Source organism: Egretta garzetta, unplaced genomic scaffold (assembly GCF_000687185.1).
Source record: "Egretta garzetta isolate BGI_Z169 unplaced genomic scaffold, ASM68718v1 scaffold125, whole genome shotgun sequence".
Classification (NCBI taxonomy): Eukaryota; Metazoa; Chordata; class Aves; order Pelecaniformes; family Ardeidae; genus Egretta; species Egretta garzetta.
This window is the reverse complement of record NW_009259877.1, coordinates 2,918,128-2,939,530: the sequence shown is the minus strand read 5'-3', so window position 1 is coordinate 2,939,530 and position 21,403 is coordinate 2,918,128. Positions and strand designations below refer to the sequence as shown.

General features: G+C 36.9%; 1 protein-coding gene across 8 annotated transcripts in view; it reads right to left on the bottom strand.

The window, feature by feature from the left end:
* Positions 1-21,403, bottom strand: part of STS (steroid sulfatase) — a 111,734-nt gene that overhangs the window by 38,952 nt on the left and 51,379 nt on the right. For all 8 annotated transcript variants that reach the window (XM_035895665.1, XM_035895667.1, XM_035895666.1 and 5 more), the window contains one exon: positions 1,027-1,164. In XM_035895665.1, coding sequence (XP_035751558.1) covers positions 1,027-1,164 — 138 coding nt within the window. The remainder of the gene's footprint in view (positions 1-1,026; positions 1,165-21,403) is intronic.

Genomic DNA, 21,403 nt, shown 5'->3' with positions numbered 1-21,403 from the left:
GGATCACTATGCCAGGGATGTGGATGAACAAAGTGAAGAAGGCTGTTTGCTAAGCGGGTATTTTTCTTTCTACAAGATCAACATATTGCAACAAAAGCAGTACCTTTCCATATTGTGAGATATCACTAGGAGAAAGTGTATTACAAATAAGGTAGACTTTAAACACATTTTAAGCCTCCACAGAATAAAAATATGTTGGATTATTAATCTCCTCAAGACCTGCACTTAAAGAATACAACTAAAATCTGTCCTTTTAATCAAAGTCTCTTCATTTCCAAATCAGTCTTAAATTCAGTACATGTGTTTTGCATTATTTTCAAAACTGTCTTCTCCAACTCAGTCTTTTCTGTTTGAAATCTTGTCCTCTTCTGGCTGTTGTTGAACTTGCCCATCCCAAACTCAATTCAACTTCTCATTTTCCTTTTTTAACCTAACATTCCTCTTCTACTTTTTCTGTAATGAATACACTATTACTGGTTCTCCCATCTTCTACTTTTTCTGTAATGAATACACTATTACTGGTTCTCCCATCTACTTTTTCTGTAATGAATACACTATTACTGGTTCTCCCATCTTCTTTATATCCTATCTTCATGTGAACCCACTCACTCCATGTTATTTAGTTCTTATTTATGATTCCTGATGGCTCACAAACCACCTTTTACACTCTATTCTCTATTCTCACAAACCCTTTCTATTCTGCTATCCAGACATTATAATAAAGTTCTATGAAGTGACGTACTTCCAAATCTGTATCTCTGCCCAGTTCAATAATATATTAGCTAGTTTTAAAACTCCACAGAGCTCTGGCTGAGTATGTACTCTGGTTGAGCTGCTATATTTGACAAGTAAACCCTTGTATTTACTGCCTATGTATGAATTTAGAATGACAGTCATGAGAAGTTTATTATTAAGGAATAGAGTTTTGACCTTCTTGGCCACAGAGTACATATTACATTTTTGTGTCAAAAACAAGGAGATGATAGTTTCTGACAGAGTTTTTAAGAATCATCAGAGAATATTCACCTTTATATATGCCATTGTATCCTCCATGGACTTCGCCAGAACTGGAGATTTCTTCAACATGAGCCCCTTGGTCAGATGTAAAGTACACAAGAGTTTTGTTACCTACATTATATTTTTCCAGCACATCCAGAATCTGCCCTAAAAAAAAAAAATGCAGAACAAAAAGAACAGCTTTAATGTCTTCAAGTGGCTTTTTTCATTAACCTGGGCATGTACAAATATTTTTGTCCTTATGCCTTTTTAAGATAGTTTTCCATACAAACTTTATTACACATAGCAATTGGCACCGTGCAGCATGCAGTAGGGGGCAATTGCACAAGGCTTGTTGCAATCAGGACCATGGTTCGATTGCTGCAGGGTTACTTGAAGTATAAAATGAGAAGATTTGTGCACATCAGAGAAAAAGGCTGATGCACAGAGAGCCAGTGACCTTTGGAAGCAGTTGCTCTCAATCAAGGAAACCCCTCAGCAAGAAGATTCAAATCACTGAGGATATCTGAAAGAGTCTCAGCATGCAGAACAGAGCTGAGTTTGGGGGTAGCTTTGCTGCCTAGCAACCTATAGAGGCAGCATTGCAAAAATCTCAGTGTGAGTGTTAGAATAAGACATTCTAACAAAAAAAAGGAAGTTAATGTATGGAGTGCCTCTGAAGACCACATGGTTTCATTATCAAACCTACTAATTAATCCCTAATTTCTCATCATATAAGAATAGATATCAACTAAACTCAAAATGTGCAAGGTAATAAACACACACACATGCACATATTTAAAAGAAAAATACATATGGATATGCTCTGAAATTCCAAGGCACTGTGGGCTCACATTTCATTTTCACAAAGGGCTCCTCACACTACCTTGGCACTGTGAAGAGCCTGGCAGTGCACATAAATTACATTTAAACCTATTTAGACTGAGTTCTTTAAAGAGGCTTTCTGTATGAATGAGAGTGAAGTTGCTCTTTGTAACTTGCTCCAGTGAATTTTATACTGATTAGGAATCTAAAATTATTGGTCCTGGAAACCGACCAAAGTATAAGAATATACTTCTTCACATCCGCCCGCAAATGAGCTTTAACCTTATCCTTTAGGGATCCCAGAGCATATAAAGATAATTCTGTCTTCACAATCTTTTTATCTTTGTTCTTTTTACTTAAACATCCAAGGATGGTCCAATTTGAATGTTAATTTTGATTTGCTCACCTGTCCACTAAGAATTAATTCATCAGTTGATGCCTAATTATTGTGTCAAAGAGGATAAGAACTTTGAAATACAGAGCCTTCTTTAATGATTTTCAGTTCATCATTTCTGTTATTATGCTCTTTTTTTTCTGGATAAGAACTAGTTACCTTACCTTTTTGCTACTATAACTACTTGTCTTTTAATGTTATAGCACTCTAAAATTGCCTTGTTAAAAAGGTTGACTCTCTTCATTTTTCATCAGCGCAGATGACTGGGTCATGAATAAAGGAACATCAGCAATTAAGTAAGTGATACCCATTGGTCTTGTTTGTAAACTAGGAGCAAAGAAGAAACGTAGGAGTAGGAGAATTTGTTTATGTAAATCTTGAAACCTCATGGGAGTTGAAATTTCCCAACAGAGCTGAGGAAAAGCTGTTACAAAGGCTGACATTTTAAAGTCAGTGGGTTGAGGGAAAAATCATGCATCTGACAAGCCATTCGCATGCTGCAGCAGGTGTACTTAGTGCCAGGAAAGAAAGAGGCAATTTTGCATTGGTTTCTGAGATTGTTTGGAGAATGTACTTGCTAAGTAACTACAATATCTCTTGGAAAGGTGGCAATAATGATATAAAAGTGGAGTATACAGATAAATTAGGATATTATCTGTGGGTATTCAGCCACATGACCTCCAGAGTTCTCTTCCAACCTGTATCAATCTATGATTTCCTGATTCTGTGATAATAATAATAAATAGGATTGCACAGAGAAATATATGTGCAATGACATACACAAATGCATTTTTTTTACCTACACGGTTTTGCTTAGTGAAACTGAATGTTCAAATTCGTCCTGTATATAAACCAAAATGAAAATAAAACAAGAATTCTACTTAGTATATCACATTAAATGATGTCTGGCAATCAGAGACATCTGCTGTCATTCAATAATGGCCATTTTGATTTCTGAATTAATCTGGGAAAAAATGAGAAGGAATGAAAAATGTCTCACTATCATAATTAATTAAATAAAGCAGTCATCATTATGATGACTTTTTTTTCTGAAACAAGCTTAAGTAGCTTGACTTGGCCTGGAACAAAAAAAAAATCTGACACCCAAAGGTTACCCATATCAGAAAAAAACACCCCATTAAAATGCATAGAAGGTCTCATCCAAAGCTTGTTGAACTCAGCAGTAAAACTTCCATTTCCTTCATTTGGATTATTAAACACAAAGAGGATTGGCTACATTAGGGTTAATTAGCAAATACTAAAATGGTAATTTGTTCTAGCAACAACATTTTTCAGTAGAGATGGACTAATACTAGTAATTTAAATAACACTATTGTCAGAGAATGGAAATCACAATGCACTTGCAGAAATGAAGCAAAACTTCCATTTCTATTTTCATCTTCAATACTGACACCTTCTAGAATTAAAATTATAAATAATCAATAAAATGTGTGCTACCAGGAGATAAGCCCCATTAAAGTATATTTGAATGATGTTGCTACTGTTAACATAAGCAATACATTCACATATTAGCATTTCTAAATGGTAACCAAGAAAAATGCAAAGAATGTATTGTGCATCTCTATGAACAGGTATCTTTCATGTGCAATATTGTATCAGTTTTGGAAACAAATACTAAAAAGTAAGCAAAATAAATCCCTTACTGTTTTCTTGTAATAATTTAATTTCTTTTTTACTCTAACTCCTCCACTCTTATTATTTCTGTAGATTTCACAGAGACTTTAGATTTAAGTTATAATTGATGTATAAACATTCCCAGGCAATGTCAGTTAACGAACAAGGAGGAGTTTCATCTAGCCTACTTTAGCTGCCTAATTTTGGAAGAGATGAATCACAATGGCAAAACGGACTTTTTTACCTGTTGACTAAAAAAGAGTAGACAGGCAACTAGCTCAAAATTAAATGCCTTCATATTGGACATCAAGGACAGTAAGATGAATCCCACCCAAAGTGCTAGACATGCAACTACCTGAGCAACGCACTTAAATGAGTGTGGTGAACAGATAAATGACATCTGAGTAAGAGAAGATGGTAAAACTGTATTGCTTCACCACAAAATATGACTGGAAGAGTATCATATGTCATGTGCTCTTGAATTACAAGAATGGGGCTTCAGCTGGCTTAGTATCCCCTTTGAGTCCCATTGTTGGTTGCAAAAGCAATATAAATTTTAAAAGACTTTTTGGATGTAACGAGTTTATACAGAATACAAAACTGTAGGATAAATAATCCAGAACACTGGGAAAACTGTAGCTCTGTTCAAGCAACAACAGATTGCTAACACCAGTGTAGGAAACAATCAATAAAAATGGAAGGATTCTTTATTGAAAGGACTCACTTGAAAGCCATGTTCTAAAAATCTGCTGCACTGATCTCTGTGGATGCTACCGTATACATTTTTTTCTGATATGAACAGAACAGATTTGGAAAGACAACATTTCTGAACAATAAAATCAATCTAACACTGAAGGAGCTGCATAATTTCTGAAGCTATTTAGCAACTAGAATTTCAGATCAAGTTTCTCCTACTACTGCCATTCTAGGAATGTATACCCCAACATAGGCAGCTAACATTGTAGCAGACAAAGGCATGGGATCATCGGACAATTTTCTTTTATCTGTCTTTTTTAAGATACAAAACAGATTAAGGACAGCATTAGGATATTACTTGTTTTAATTAGTACATCAATGCTCCAAAATTTAAGTAAAGCTTCCTCTAACATATACTGAGGACTGCTCTCTACATTCACAGAATCACAGAATGGCAAGGGTTGGAAGGGACCTCATGAGATCATCTAGTCCAACCCTCCTGCTAAAGCAGGTTCACCTAGAACAGGTTGAACAGGACTTCATCCAGGTGGGCTTTGAATATCTCCAGAGAAGGAGACTCCACAATCCCCCTGGGCAGCCTGTTCCAGTGCTCTGTCACCCTCAAATTAAAGTTCTTCTGCATATTCAACTGAAACCTCTTATGTTTCTGTTTGTGCCCGTTGCCCCTTGTCCTGTCGCTGGGTCTGCTCTCCACTCTTGCTTCAAGCTATGTTAAATTATAAAGAATTGTTTCATTCCTAAAGTGAAAATGCCAATTTCAGTGAAGTGATAGCCATATGAAAGTGATAAGAGCAATTGACTCTGTTCTTTAGAAGGAAACCAAGAGTGCCATGCCACTATTCAACTTCTCTAACACAGCATGAATGATAGCTGAACCAGCCTCTCTAATGCTGACTGTAATTTATGGATCTTTGACCCACGTAAAATTCCTACTGTACTCATCTACATTAAGATATAGTGTTCATAAAAAATGACTATTCATTTGAAAACAAGGTACAAACACTGAAAAACAATAACGTGTTTACAAATGTGTTAGTGATTTGGAAAATTGTTCAAAGTTTTAGCCAAGCAAGCACATGAACAAATGCGTTTGATTCATAAATCAGCTTACTGTCATTTGAAGTTAATAGAACAGAAATGCTATTTGTATTAATTTGAAATAATTTAGTCATGCTGAAATCATCAGTACAAAGCTCTAGAATACAGAATATTTGTGTAATCAAGGCATTAGGACAAAATAGTCTCTCTATTCATGAGGAAAGCTTTCAAGCAGTTTGCAGGTTTGAAAAAACAACAGGATTCAGAAGGAGGGTTAAGGCTCTGTCTCAGGACAAGACAGTTGACAATAAACGGAATTCCTGTCAATATAATATTCTTTTCCCACTCCAGCAGACTTCCACACACCTCTGTTGTATCCTGAAGGTTACAGGTAAGCTTGAGACAATTATTGGACAAAGAGTGATCTGAGAAGATCAGCCATCACATCTCTGCCTAGAAGAGGCAGTTTGTTTCTTTGGGTTTTTTTTTATTCACTGCTTCAGAATTCCCTACTGATACTGTTTGGTTTTGAATAGCATCAGTAACCAGAATCACAACTAACTTGTAGTCAGCTTAAGGTGCTCACCTCTGTGAGTGGCAAGCTAGGAGTGCTTTGAATACATTCATAAATTCCTACAAATTAACCCTACCTGCATAAATATCTGGAAGTCCATACTTCTCCTAGAAAAGATATTGATGGCATTCAACTATATAGCCACTACATAGCACACTTCTTGGGAGTTAAGGTAATTCCACAGTTCATCATCTCTTCAGGGCTCAAAGGCTAAGATTTTCACCTTATGAAAACTTAATGTTGCAACTTCTGCACACCATCATTCACAAGCTAACAATCATTTTAATCTCTGTGTTGATTTTGTGTAATGAAAAAAGATACTTCACTTTTTAATGCACTGATATGATTACAAAATCCACTGACTAAAACCTTTGTATAAAAACAAACTTAGTAACTAAGACCAAGACATCCCTATCTTAATTTTTGCTTTTGTATATTTCAGGTTATAAATATGCAAATGTTTCTGTGGTATGCTCAGAGCCATCCAGTTTCCCCTTGATAAATATGTAAATCAGTTTGTCTCTGCGGTGGGGAAGTAATTATTGCTTTCAGACCTAGTCATTGAGCACAACACTTGAGGTAAAAATGGAAAATAATAAAACCATTGACAGTAGCACAAGAAGTGGCTGCACATATGGTGAACAGTACATAAACTCCGCATGCAACTTGTTTAACATTCAGAGCTAGAACACAGCCACTGGAAAGTGGAAATTCTGGGATGAAGCAGTAGATTGATGTTACAGCACATTATCTAGCCAGTCAAGAGAACACATCCACCTAAGATGAGTGATTCGACATAGAGGAGGCATTAGCATATGCACCTCAAAGGTGAGAGTGAATACTAGTTAATATAACTGACTAGAGCAGAAAATAAATGCATAACTAATTGCAAAATATTTAATAATTCCTGCAGGAAGAAAGTGGAGTGTAGATTCAGTGGAAAGTCTGGAATCAGTCCTACTGCACTACCATCGTTTTTTAAAGTTATCCTATGGAAGCAGCTCATACAATGAAGTCTTCTCCAAAGTACAAAGCTGAAGTCTCAAATGTGCTAAGCTCCTACTACAATAGCTTACTGGGATCTTCAATGGCAACAGGACATTCTGCCAAACAAGTAGCATCTAGTTCTGAAAAAGCACATCTGTATTAGTGTTTTAATTTGGATCAGGAGTGCACATTCACAGTAAATCCAGTAATGGCCACTTACTATATTCCTGTTGGCATAGCAAAGCCCTCTTGGATTTCATGACCTGGATTCCTTTCAAATTAAAGTAAACTTGAGGAAGGGGTCCGGGAATGCACCTAAGGCACTCACACTACTGATGGGCGTTCAGGTTATGGGACCACAGTAGAGCTGGTCTGAAGTAGATATCCTGTCTCTGCTGGTGTGCTGATGGTATCTCTCCAGCTTGGAAGACGCTTTGGACCTGTCACTGTTGGCAGCTCAAAACATGCTAGGACTGATGAATCCTACACTGAAATTCTGGTGCTAGCACAGTCAAGCTCTGCTTGTGCATATTCTAGATACACAGAGGGTGGGATTTGCATACAGTGTGCACATCTACATCTGACAGAGTTACTATAAACATTTTTTAACGTCAATGAAGCAAAAGAAGCATTTTCAGATGCATCTCACTTATCTTAAGATGAACGAATTTGGCTGCAAAAATTCTCATTTCTTTTCCCAATGAGGTAAGGTGAGGTAGTTGTCCCAGATTTAACTACCTACCATTACCATTCAAATCAGTAGTTGTTAGGCCCAGATAGCCTGTAGAACATCAAACACTTTTCTGTTGGATTCCCCTAGACTCAGGGTAAGACAGGGAGAAGGGCAGTCTTTTCAAAAAGAACAAGGCAACTTTGGTGTGGGGTCAGCTAAGCTACCTGTGTGAATTTGCTTTCTGTTTGAATTTGGATTGCCATGTAATTGTAAACTTGTAATTGGCTTGTGACTGTTTATACAGTCTTATAAGTATAATGTGTCTTTCAGACCCTCAGGATAAATTTTCAGCACAGTGCACAGCAGATTAGGCATGCACTGCTTAGCAGATATGAATAAATCAACCAAATTTTGACTTGTAATTATGCCTAAGTTTTTCCTAGAGATGAGTACCACATCTGTTATTTTTCTAATTCATATAGGGTTCAAATTGTTTTGTAAATCTGAAAGTTGGAATGATACTTTACATGTATACAAATACATATGGATAATAAAGCACAGAGTTAAGATGTTATGAAAGTTGTGAAGACCTGTAAGTGTAACTGCAATATAGACAATGCAGGATGGAAAAGTTTTCATATTTACATCAATACTACAATACCAATGATGGATCATTAAAGGTCAAAAGTATAACTATTTGGTGGCTATCTCCTTATTAGTGTTTAAATTAGCTAATAAATGCATTGCTTGAAATTCAGTTTTAGACCTTACATCTGTTGAACATAAGGCTATGTATTTCTAATGTAAATCTTAATTTTTAGCCTGCTTGAAATGCTAAAATATGAGAGATGGTCATGCAATTTTAGCAAGGTCCATTGCATTTGCATTTTGCGTGACAGCTGTGATAACTTTTTCGGTAAATCTGCATCTTCATTCCGCACACATCTGAGAATAAGATGCAATTTCACACATACAACTAAGATGCATAATGCAAAAGACACTGTCTCATTCACCATTTCAGGTGTCCCAATTTTTATTTCAAATTTTGGAAGGGATTTCTTTAGGTAGGACCTAGGCAAACTGTAATGACAACCAAAGGATGTTATTCATTTTTGAATTAGACTGTCAGGTGAAGTTAAGGCTTCAGCTATTTGATCATTCCAGTGTATGCTGATGGTGATTGATGCAGTAATTGTGGGGTGATAAAAGAAACTCTTCTCTATATCTTCAAAGGTTTAAACATTTATTAACATCAGAGTCAATTTTAAACTGAATATGTATATGCTCTTAGTTCCAAATGCATAATGCCAACATTTTGCCAGATTAAAGTATGAAGAATTATGAAGAATTTAAAACAGGGCAAGTAATTTAACCCCACATTTTAATCCTCTGCACTGTTCTGAAAATTTCAAAGTATTTGTCAGTGTGTTTGTTTCATTTTTATAACTTCTGTTAAATAAAATCAGAACTTTGATAAAATTGGTTGACACTAGAGCCTAAACATTTCTTGTCTTTCAACAGCCAAACTTTTTAATCTTTGCTGAATTTGGGAGCAGGTTTTAAACTTTTGCTGTAAATCACATATCATAAAGTTAAGAGGAAACTTAACTCTTTTCATTTCCCAGCTTACTCATTTGAATTGTGCAAATCTAATCTTACATGAAAGTAGCCGTGCATTAACCCATCCGCAAAACAGAAGATGCTTTTTTTTCGCCTTGATATGACCATCACTATGCACACTTGCTATTTCACCTACTTCTCTAATTGCTTTTGGGCAACTCAGTGGCTTTTGTGCCTAAGCACTACTAGACACTTGAAGCCTACTGTGCAATCACCATCTCCAAACCATGCTAGCTGTGAATGAATCTCTGTACAGACACTGTTAATACCAATAAGAAAGCAAGCCTGACTGTGAAAATTGTCCTCAAGGGAATGTAAATGAATGCAAACTCCAATCTGTCTTCTCTAGATGACATTCTGAACTTAGGAAAAAATAACAAATAAATTGAAGGCTACAAATCTTTATGATTCAGCTTTTTTTTCAACTTATTCAACTTATTCTCCTTTCCTTTTTTTTTTTTTTTGGTACATGTCTGTGTTTAATATGATACTATGCTGATTTAAACTCCAGAGTATCCTTTCAGAAGGGAAGGCAAACAATTTTTCAGGTCATTCTCATTGATCATAGATGACTAGCTCAGAATATTGGTCAGAAGGCTAAATCTGAGATGAAGAAGGATCATTCACACAGCAATACCACAGATCAGCTGAAATATTAACATAGATACAAGGAAAAAATTAATCTAACTAACTGTAAATAGATAGAATTTGGGGAAGACAGGAGTTATTGCCAAGGTAAACTCTCCAAAACACAGATGGCAAATAACCACTGGAAGGCTCTGACTAGCACTTTTCTTACTTATGGGAATAGCACTATTCCTATGGATAGAGAGGTAGGTACAGGGTTAGGCCCTCCCTATTAATGTATTTTTTTTAAAGGACTAGTTATTTCTGAACCTATAACATCAAATCTGTGGAAGTTGTATATAGATAGACATACTTGAACCGGAAAGGTTTGAAATATCCACATTTCACGTCAATGTGACAGACTGGTGTTTCAGTATCGTACACAACAGTAAATAGATTTCTGCTCTTGAAGGTGCTGGAAGAGCATGGCTAGCTATATTCAGCAACTGACTGTATCATTATCAAGATTCAACAATGAAATATGACAACAATAGGATAGAGCATTTGCATACATTTCCTGATAGTGCATTTATTATACCAGTGCCTCCTATTTAAAAGCAATTATTTTCTATTTTCTTACTGTGTAGTCCTAAAGTTAATATAGAACAAGGAAGTAATTATATGCCACATCAGAAAATCAGTTTACATTCTGAGAGAGAAATGTGACATTATTCTCTAATATTTTTTGCCAAGAAAGTCCTCAAAGCTCTCTTTAACTCGACCATCTACTTTTTATGAGCAGCACCTTGGGGTTGTTGCAACAACTGGTTGATGAACTACAGCATCACACAGAAGCTGGAATGTCAATGGACTGAGAAATTTGGGATATAGGGCTTGACTACTTCAGGTCTAAATTGGCAAGAGTATTTAGGATATGCTCCATACAAATGTTTTAGGGATTTTTTTAAGGACAACTGACAATTTTGTGGCCTATTAAAATAATTCTGGTAAAAGAGCCATCATAGCAGCACTTCATCCATAATACCATGCCAAGATGTTAAAACATTGTCCTGTAGGATGTGCTGTGGCAGATACAAAGGAACCTACATTATGTTTAGCTTGGTCCTGAATGACATCTTTTTATATTGTTGGAAAATTTGGCCACAGTCAGGACTTCATGAGACAGATTGGACATTTCAGCCCACTTTCAACTGCACGAACATCATCCTTACCTTTGGCTTTTGTTTTCCCTCTACTTTCCTACTAATGGGCCTTTGACACTTTTACGGTGTTGCTCCCTGCCTTCAAGCTTCTGGCAGCCACCTCTGCTTTGCCAGCTATTGCTAGCCAAATACTTAGCACTGTCTTGCACGTATTAGAAATGTGGATAATTTGTTTACCATCTTTCTGACATTATGGATAACTTCGAAGCTAAGTGTACACTGCTTCTATTACAGACTTTCACTTTTTTTTTCTTTTTATTAAAACTAAATCAACAGAAAAGACAGATTGTTGTGATGCCATTTTTAAAAAAATCACAACCTTTTCATACAGCATCCATAGTTGTTGACTTCAAGTCAGCCCAGTTCCACTGGCCTCAGTGCAATTATATCACCATCCCATGCAAAGAGAAGACTTGACCCAGCATGGCTAAAAATAGTAGATATTTATTAGGGTATTTATCATCTTGCTTAGTCTAGTGCCTGCTTTCTTCTTTTCCAAGCAAGTCCATAAAAACCACCTCTTTTTAAAAAATAAAAGTAGTTTGAGGGGTCTGGGTATCTGCCAACTAGAAACACTTCTATATTGTTACATAAAATCTTGATATTAATTTAACCTCATTCTCTTTGGATTTAGGAAAATACCTTCTTCAACTCTTAGGGAAAAATAATTAATACATGAGTTCCATGGAACTGAGGAATATTTATATATAAAAGGAAAGTTTAAATTAAATAAAAAAGTTCTGTTAGACCATCTAAAAAGAGACACCTTCCAAAAGGAGGTGTAATATTAAAGTATGTCAAATTGATATCACCCTTTTTATCTCAACTGTATGACACTTTTTTTCCTCCTTCTTAAAACCTAGTCTTTCCAGAAATGCTTAAATAATGATGTTCCAATAACCTATTATCAATAGGGACTGATCATTGTAGGAGATGCCAAGTAATGAAAAGCAGCCAAGTGGAGGGAAAAAATACAGTGTGATCTCCTGTGTCAATCCATTGGGAAGAACTAGCAAAGAATAAGAGCAAACAAAAGAAAAAAAAAAAAGAATACATTATCTGCTTGTGACATATGAAGAGCTGACAAAGAAAAGAAGACCAAATTTGATTCTTAGATGAAAGTGCATCTCTCACATCAAGAAGGCAAAAAATTATTTAAAAACTAGTACTGCAGCTATGGAAATACATTAAAGTTATCCTGACTACTTAGTTCGATGGGACTGCTCATGTCAATATGGGAGAAAGGAACCTGGTGCTAAGGTTCTGGTTTTATACCACTGGATCATAACTATATTTCTACATGCATACTACAGGATGGGCCAAGATCTCTTTTGACATCTAGGGTTTTGAATCTTTCAAAAAGGAAAGAATTCTCATCTTCAGAGATAGTAACAGACCTATGACATTAAATCCGTGTTAAAATCCACTTCCTGGCTGCTACTGAAGTAGATCAATGTACGAAAATAGTTTTATAAAAAGAATAGGCCTCTTCTAAGACATTGGTTATCAAAGCTTCTGACATTCTCAAATTATTGTATTTAATTTTTTATCCCTTTTTTCTGTTTTAAATAAAATTCTATTTACTATTTAGCACCCATAGCAAACTTCTGAATACATTCATTAAAAGTTTCTTATCAACCCAAGTTGTCAGCAAGAAATTGAATCACAGACTTCCTTAGATGACAAAAGAAATTCTAACTTCAGATTGACAAACTTCAGGGCTAAGGAGTCCCAGAATTTTATAGAATTATCATCTGAGAAAAAATGTAATGACAATGTCTCTTTTATACTTTTTGACATTTACATGTTATTAAATGTTTCTGAAAGCTTCCGTACGATATGATGATTTTTCAAAGGTCGTAGAATCATGGAACGATTTGGGTTGGAAAGGACTTTTGAAGATCACCTAGTCCATCCCCCCTGCCATAGGAAGGGACATCTGTCACTAGGTCAGGTTGTGCAAAGCCCTGTACAACCTGACCTTGAACAATACCAATGATGAGGCATCCACAACTTCTCTGGGCAACCTGTTCCAGTGCCTCCCCACTCACACTATAAACAATTTCGTCCTTATGTCCAAACAAAACCTAGCCTCTTACTGTTTAAAACCATTGCCCCTTGTCCTGTCAATACAGGCTGTGATAACAAGTTTCTTTTCATCTTTCTTACAAGCCCCCTTTATGGATTGAAAGACCACAATAAGGTCTCCCTGGAGCCTACTCTTCTCCAAGCTGAACAGCCCTAGGTCTCAGAATTTCTTCAGAGGAATCATAGAATAGTTTTGGTTGGAAGGGACCCTTCTGCAATGAACAGGGACATCTTCAACTAGATCAGGTTACTCAGAGCCAACCTGACCTAGAATGTTTCCAGGGATGGGGAATCTACCACCCCTCTGGGCAACCTATAAAACATCACACTCATTGTAAACAATTTCTTCTTTCTATCTAGTCTAAGTCTACCCTCTTTTAGTTTAAAAGCATTACCCTTTGTCTTACCACTACAGGCCCTGCTAAAAGTTTGTCCCCATCTTTCTTATAAGTCCCCTTTAAGTACTGAAAGGCTGCAATAAGGTCTCCCCGGAACCTTCTCTTCTCCAGGCTGAACAACCCCAACTCTCAGTCTTTCAGAGGTGTTTCATCCCTCTGATCATTTTTGTGGCCCTCCTCTAGACCTGCTCCAACAGGTCCATGTCTTTCCTGTGCTGAGGACTCCAGAGCTGGATGCAGTGCTCCAGGTGGGGTCTCACCAGGGCAGAGTAGAGGGGCAGAATCACCTCCCTTGAGCTGCTGGTCATGCTTCTTTTGATGTAGCCCAGGGTACGATTGGCTTTCTCAACTGTGAGTACTCACTGCTGGCTCATATCCAATTTTTCATCCACCAAATTGAACAGATAAATTATATTGTTTGAATTGTAAATAAAGAGAAAAATATATTCATTTATTACTTGCTTAATGTGTGCTCTGCTGATTATGGTGCCATAATCAACTGTACTCTGGGTTAGAAGCACTTTGATACCTTTCACACAGCCATATACTATACACATGGCTATACTTTTCACACTGTTGAAACCAGTATATTCCATGACTTTGCTAGAAATGCTGAGACATCCTGAACTACTCATTTATTTCAAACACCTGGCATTAAGTTATCTTTGGGTTTACAGGAAGACAAAATTCATATTGAATTTCTGCGCCAGGCCATTCTTTTCTTTAAGATTAAAACATATTTACATTTTTATTATTTCTTGTTTGCCTGCTTTGTTTTTAAATTCTAGTCTGATTCAGAAATGAAAGTAAAATCAATTTCTAACCCAAAAATACCTCATTCACTGAAATACAAGAGCCTAGAGCGCCTAAGTCCTTCATCCTCATAACACAGAAATGGCAGCAGTACTTTAAAATCATGTAAACTGAAGCACCTAAGGACCAAGTTAACCGCACATAATTTTAGGCAAACTAAGTGTGACATAGATGAGTCCATCTAGTAGTTTATTAAAAGGGTGCTTGCTGAAAAAGGAGGATGCTTCTCCTTTTACTCCCCCTTCCTGTTTTCCCTGGAAGCTGCTTAGGAAAAAGGAGGTAAGGGAGGGAAGGGTGCTCTGCTTCTTCTCTTGTGGTAGTAGCAAGCTGCAAGATCTACTGAAGCTGTGGAATATAACTTCATGCTGGTCTAAGGTAGGGATTTGATTATCCTGGAGTCTCTCTTTCATCATCTCAAGCAAGCAACTCAGCCCTTAGGGGTCAGGTGTTCCTTTGGATATGGAGCTTACTACTGTAACATAAAATCTGTTGGGTATTCTCAGGGTTACTACAATGTGCTCTTTGTGAGGAAACATTATAAAGAATCTTCCAAGGGCGGGTAGGGAGAGGGAATGATTTAAAAGGAGAAGTGTGTATACAAAACACAAGAACTAAGCCAAAAGAAAGAGCAAACAAAAGGAAAGCATTCAAAAAGTAAAAAATACTCTGAGTACACTAAATGAAATATGCAAAAAAACCTCCAAAACAGTAACATTAAAAAATAACATGTAGGAAAGCATAATAAATATTTAGTATCATTTTTTCCTAAGCAGTACCCTAAATTGAAATACAAATGCCTTATTTTACAATCAAGTAGTTAGGGAAAAAGCTGGAGAAGAGCAAGGTTATCAGTATACCAGTCTGCCTTTCACGAATCACAGCATCATTATTCTGGTGCTTTCCCTAACCTTAAAAATTTCATTATTTATCTCATTATTATGTTTCATTATTATACAGAAAACAATACAAAGCTTTCTGTAATGCAAAATACACAACTGGTTTCTGGAATAATGATCTTTGGTAGTATTTCCAGCCCTCCTATTACATAGTGTGCTTGTTTTAGCAGTCAGATGTACCATTGGAAAAAAAAATTCAGCCATAGTCAATACAAAGGCAGTTCTACAAACTTTATCAGTAACAGCTTATTACCACCTGGAATTTGAGCCTTGTGATTCAGCAGTTTGAAATTTCTGCATGGCAATTCACTAATAGGAACCAGCCTGCCAATGAACAATAGTTTATATCACAGAATTTATATTCTCATAAGCTTTATTGTATGGTTATTTTTTTTACTGATAATTAGCTCCCCTCTTTTTTAACAATATGGTCTCAAAACAACTAACATATATTTCAAAAGAAGAATGAAAAAGTTTTATGTGTCTCTCAAAGAAACAGCAAGGATGATTTCAGAAGAACCTCTAGGATTCTCAGTATCATCACTGAAACTGAAATGCACATGGTTGGAGTATGTTTTTTCTACAGTTAAAATGAGACATAGCCAGATATGAATACATGATAAAAGGCTGGAAGACATTTCCTGAATCATCACAGGAACTGTTCGTATAATTATAGTTCATATGTTGGTGAAGGTATTTAACTATCCTTAAAAAATACCACTCAATCCCCAAGACCAGAAGAAAATATGAGTTTCTGAGTCCAGGTGCACATTCTAACCATTTCCCACATCCAACATGGATCAAGACCTGGAAGGATAAATGGCTTGCTTTGCCCCCTTCCCCATTCCCATGCCAGCTGAATTAAAGTCCTAATGCTTTACCATAGATCCAGAGCTGGATTAGTGGGTCACTGGCAGCAAAGCTAGACCTCAATAGGTAAATCTGAACATCATCCCTGTGCCTCAGGATTTTTTCTGGGAAACAGATTAATGACATCCCCCTATCTTACAAAGACTGTGAAAATGCTTATGTGCGAATCTGTTATATAATCTAGCGAAGTAATGCCACAGAAAAGATGAGAGATGTCAAAGAAATCTGTCTTCAAAACAGAACTTCAATAGTGTGTGCTAAATAAAACATGAGAATTCATCTTTAACAATGGGGAATACACCTACTGTTGAGTAGCTGCTCATTAAGAAGGCACTCTGTGATGAGGAGACAGGGTTCCAACGGGAAAAGAAATGCCATGTAAACATATGCTTAAAAACTGTACCATAAGACACAAGCATAAGAAGATTGATTTTTCCTATCTTTGAGTACTTGACTTCATAGCCTTACAATGTTCACTTGTGCCTTCTGCGTGTTTATATGAATGTATAATTATTCATGGACTGTATTAGTTACATTAAGGTACTGGGTAATCCACTACAAAACTATCTGAAGGTACAATGAAGGAGGGTGGGTGGGAAGGTTTAAACACCCAGATTAAACACCCTTAATATCCTTAGTTCCTCTGCTCCTTTGCTTCACATTTAGGCTTTCATAGAGCTGTAACTTCTACCAGCAACATCCTTCACCTACTAGCTCAGTTGCATCATTTGTTAAAACAATGATTGCAAGCTCTATAAATACCTAGAGAGATATTGCTTTCACTGTCCAAGTGTTGAAGAAAAAGGATGACAAAATCATGTTCACAGGTTCACAACAGGACACTTTCACCAAAGTGAGCAAAGGGAGTTGTAAATCATGTCTCTCTCCACCCTCCTGACCCCTTGTTCTGGGTAACAGACTTACTAAATTCTTGTAGAGTTTCTTTGGGACAGGGCAACTGCAATTCCTCTTAACTTCAGAGCATCTGTGCTAAAAAGGTTGCTATGGAGAGGCACTCCACCAGAAAAATCTTTAGTAGCGTCCTTTAAACTGCTTTTGCAGTCTGTATTTTGGAAATTATCTACAATTTGGATAAAGTTAGCCCCATTCAGTTTCCTCGTTGCAAACTTCATCCAAATATACACAGAAACCACTGTATTCCTGCAGGTCAATTTTGGCTTAAATCTTTACTGGGTTCTTAATCCTACTGATAATGACTTTCCCCACCCACCTTAAGCAAGGAGCAAAATCCAACCATACCATTTATATGTGAAGTTAAACTTTAGTGGAAAAGGCTAGAGAAAAGGTTGGTAGTAAATTCTATTACAGAACTTCCTATCCTCATTTCTTGGAGAGTCATTGGGATTCTCTTATCCCTAGCTTATCTAAACCAGGCATTGAGTTCTCTCCTACTAGTGGAAATTAGCTTGTCTCAAGAGTAATGTTAATTTTTTCACTGATTAGAGTATTTTGATCACAATGTTCGATGTATTTTCACTGGTTTTGTATGAGACCCAATTTTCAGAGGTTCATAACTAATAGAAAGCCTTTAAAATTTTGAAAGTTACATGATTACATTTTTGTAAAGTAAAATGCAAAATGCACTAACACATCTTGGGCTGACAATTTAACTCCTGCAATATCAGATGCAAATGAAATTTGTTCAGCAGCTGGCAGCAAATTTTGAACAATACAGCACTACTACCACAAGCTGCATTACACTGAAGTTTTCCATCATGGAGTGCGCATTACTAAGACATTATTTAAACTTGACTGAATAAAAAATAGTATAGGAATGGCTACTTAAGATGTGCTTTGTAATATTGTAAATAATGTTCTAAGAAGGAGCTTTGCTGTGTACAAAGATGTAATATAGAAAAAGGAAACTGTACTTAAGGAGGATTAGGTAGCTCAGGAGGCTTATCATAGTGGAAATGGGAGTCTTTCATCACTTAGTCACCTCTCAAATTCAGTCCCGTTCAGTAGTGACTGAAAGTCATTGCTGCTTAGTGCCATATGAAATGAATTTGGGTTTTAGCCCAGATCATAACTGGAAAGCATCCACATCATAAAAGGCAGAACGACAAATGTCTTTAATCTGCACTCTTATTGACAATTTTCCCAGATCTGACCTCAAGAGTGAATGTGCTTAAAAAGCTTAACTACTGCCTCAGATGAAGAAACGGCCTCTTAATGTTAGGGAAGAGCAGGATGGCAGAACAAGGTGGGAAAAGTCTGTTCCAGTCACAGAGTACCTGTATTAGCTGAATACCTACTTCCTCAGAGATGCTGGCTGAACATCTTTCATGATAACAAAAACAGCTTAAAAATAAACCTTCTAGACTTAAGACATATACCAGTATAAATTCAGGAAAGCAAGGTCAAGGAATGCACCATTTCCATCAGGCATCACTCTCCAGATTTTTAGTTCCATCTTTAAGTTTTTAGACTCGGCTAAGTTTATGTCACATTCATAATAGCTGGATAAAATGATCTGAGCCTGATTATCTGCCACTTCAGAGAATGTGACATCATTCTGCTTTGCTTATCCTTTAAATCGACTTTGCGTTGTTACAAATTACTACATCAGGTGAAAAGCAAGGATAAATTAGGCTTATCTTTCTGGAAAAAGAAAAAAAAGATAGCTTATTCATTTTTTACCCAAAGCAATAGGAATATTTTTTCCTTTCATATTATTAATGCTTATTTTTAGCATAATTCAGAATTCTCAGAAGATCTGTGGTGCCCTTTTAGATTGATCCTAATAGAGTAGGAATCTAAATAGAGGTTGAAAGCATACAGACACTGTAAAGTAAAATAAAGATGTACAAATTCACAATAACAGCCACTAACAATTATATGTAAAAGAAGAGACACAGATTTCAGATGAAACTTATGCTGTTTCCCAGAAGGAGACTAGTTAGGAATATGGGAAGGAACATTAAAAAAACCCAAACCATCTAGGAATACAGTTTCAGGGCAGAATAACTTGAAATAAACATTGAAATTATATTTTAATTACTTCATAGTTAAAATAATAAGTAAAGTTTGAGATCTTATAGGCTTTTAAGTTTAAAATAATTATTTTAAAATAAGAAAGAAAATGCTTTTACTAAGAAACTGAAGACAGATCACATGCTATTACAAAGGCATGTAAAAACTGAGAAACTGGGGCAATGTAACACGTTTCAGAACCTCAAGAATTTTTTGGCTGTAACATTTAGACCTTTCTTTTTGTTTTGTGAATGCTTTAGACTATGTTACCTTCATTGGAGCAAGAATGTTACTAAAAGTCTTGTGGGCATAGTTCAGTTTTCTGTCTCATAAATATTTTAGTTTTCCAAAAGGAGCTTTCATTTTGTTTCCAAAACATTCTTTCATCTATTACTAAAGCAGTGGTATATCTATTACTAAAACAGAGGAAAAAGCCACAGGCATCAATAAAAATGGTTTATATTAAATTGGAGTTGTTTCCACTTAGACCCTTGATTCACATCACTCCAGAGTTGAATAGAAGTTAAAAGTAGAGGACATGATCACTCCACATACATTGTGTATTATCTATTTAACCATACACATTCATCAGATAGAAAGCATAGAACCATTTAGATTTTATCATCTCATATTTAGGCACTGTAGGAATTAAGACCCACAGCATAATCCTGCACATATGTATTTTACAACACTGGGACATCTAATTGCAGAACAAGTAAATTAGATGTTTCCATTATGGTCTGGAGTTGAGTTGGCAGAGCTTTTGCTCTTCCCTTCCTCTTTGAAAGCGCTGTGTGAAGACACACATTTATGGACAATTCTTAATCATGATAACAGCTGAATCAAAGAAAAACAGTGTGAAAAGTGGCCTGATTTTCAGTTAGTCCTACTAGATTGTAACCTACCTGGCCTTTCTCAATGCACTATACTTTACTTCTGCTTTGCTGTATTTCATTATAAGCCACATATCACCCCAGAGACTTGTGCAGCAGAGTACCACAAATGCTTTGAGAAGTCATAAATGTTCCTCAGATAAGGTTCAATTTATTCAGATATCCAAGGTTTTAAATACATAAGTACTTTCAGTTAAAAAAATTTAGGCACTGTATTTTCTTGGAAGGAAAAACTATTTAAGATATCATTAGCATCCTCAAAATTTGTCATTACCATAGTAACACAGAATCACAGAATGGTTTGGGTTGGAAGAGACCTTCAAAGATTGTCCAACCCCCTTGCCATGGGAAGGAATACCTTCCACTAGATCAGGTTGCTCAAAGCTGGAATATGTCCAGAGGAGAGCAACAAAGCTGGTGAGGGGTCTGGAGTCTTATGAGGAGTGGCTGAGGAAACTGGGGCTCTTTAGCCTGGAGAGGGGAGACCTTATTGCTCTCTACAACTGCCTGACAGGAAGCTGTAGTGAGGTGGGGGTCAGTCTCTTCTCCCAGGCAACAGGTGATAGGACGGATTCACCAAGGGGAAATCATGCCTGACCAATCTGATAGCCTTCTATGATGGCATGACTGGCTGGGTAGATGAGGGGAGAGCGGTGGATGTTGTCTACCTTGACTTCAGCAAGGCTTTTGATACTGTCTCCTCATAGGGAAGCTCAAGAAGTGTGGGTTGGATGAGTGGACAGTGAGGTGGATTGAGAACTGGCTGAATGACAGGGCTCAGAGGATTCTGATCGGCGGGGCAGAGTCCAGTTGGAGGCCAGTAGCTAGTGGAGTTCCCCAGGGCTCAGTACTCGGCCCAGTCTTGTTCAACTTGTTCATCAATGACCTGGACGAGGGAACAGAGTGTACCCTCAGCAAGTTCACCGATGACACAAAACTGGGAGGAGGCGCTGATAAGCCGGAAGGCTGCACTGCCATTCAGTGGGACCTGGACAGGCTGGAGAGTTGGGTGGAGAGGAACCTGATGAAATTCAATAAGGGCAAGTGTTGAGTGCTGCACCTGGGGAGGTCGAACCCCATGCACTAGTACAGGCTGGGGGCTGACCTGCTGGAAAGCAGCTCTGCTGAGAGGGACCTGGGAGTCCTGGTGGATGACAAGCTGACCATGAGCCAGCAGTGTGCCCTTGTTGCCAAGAAGGCCA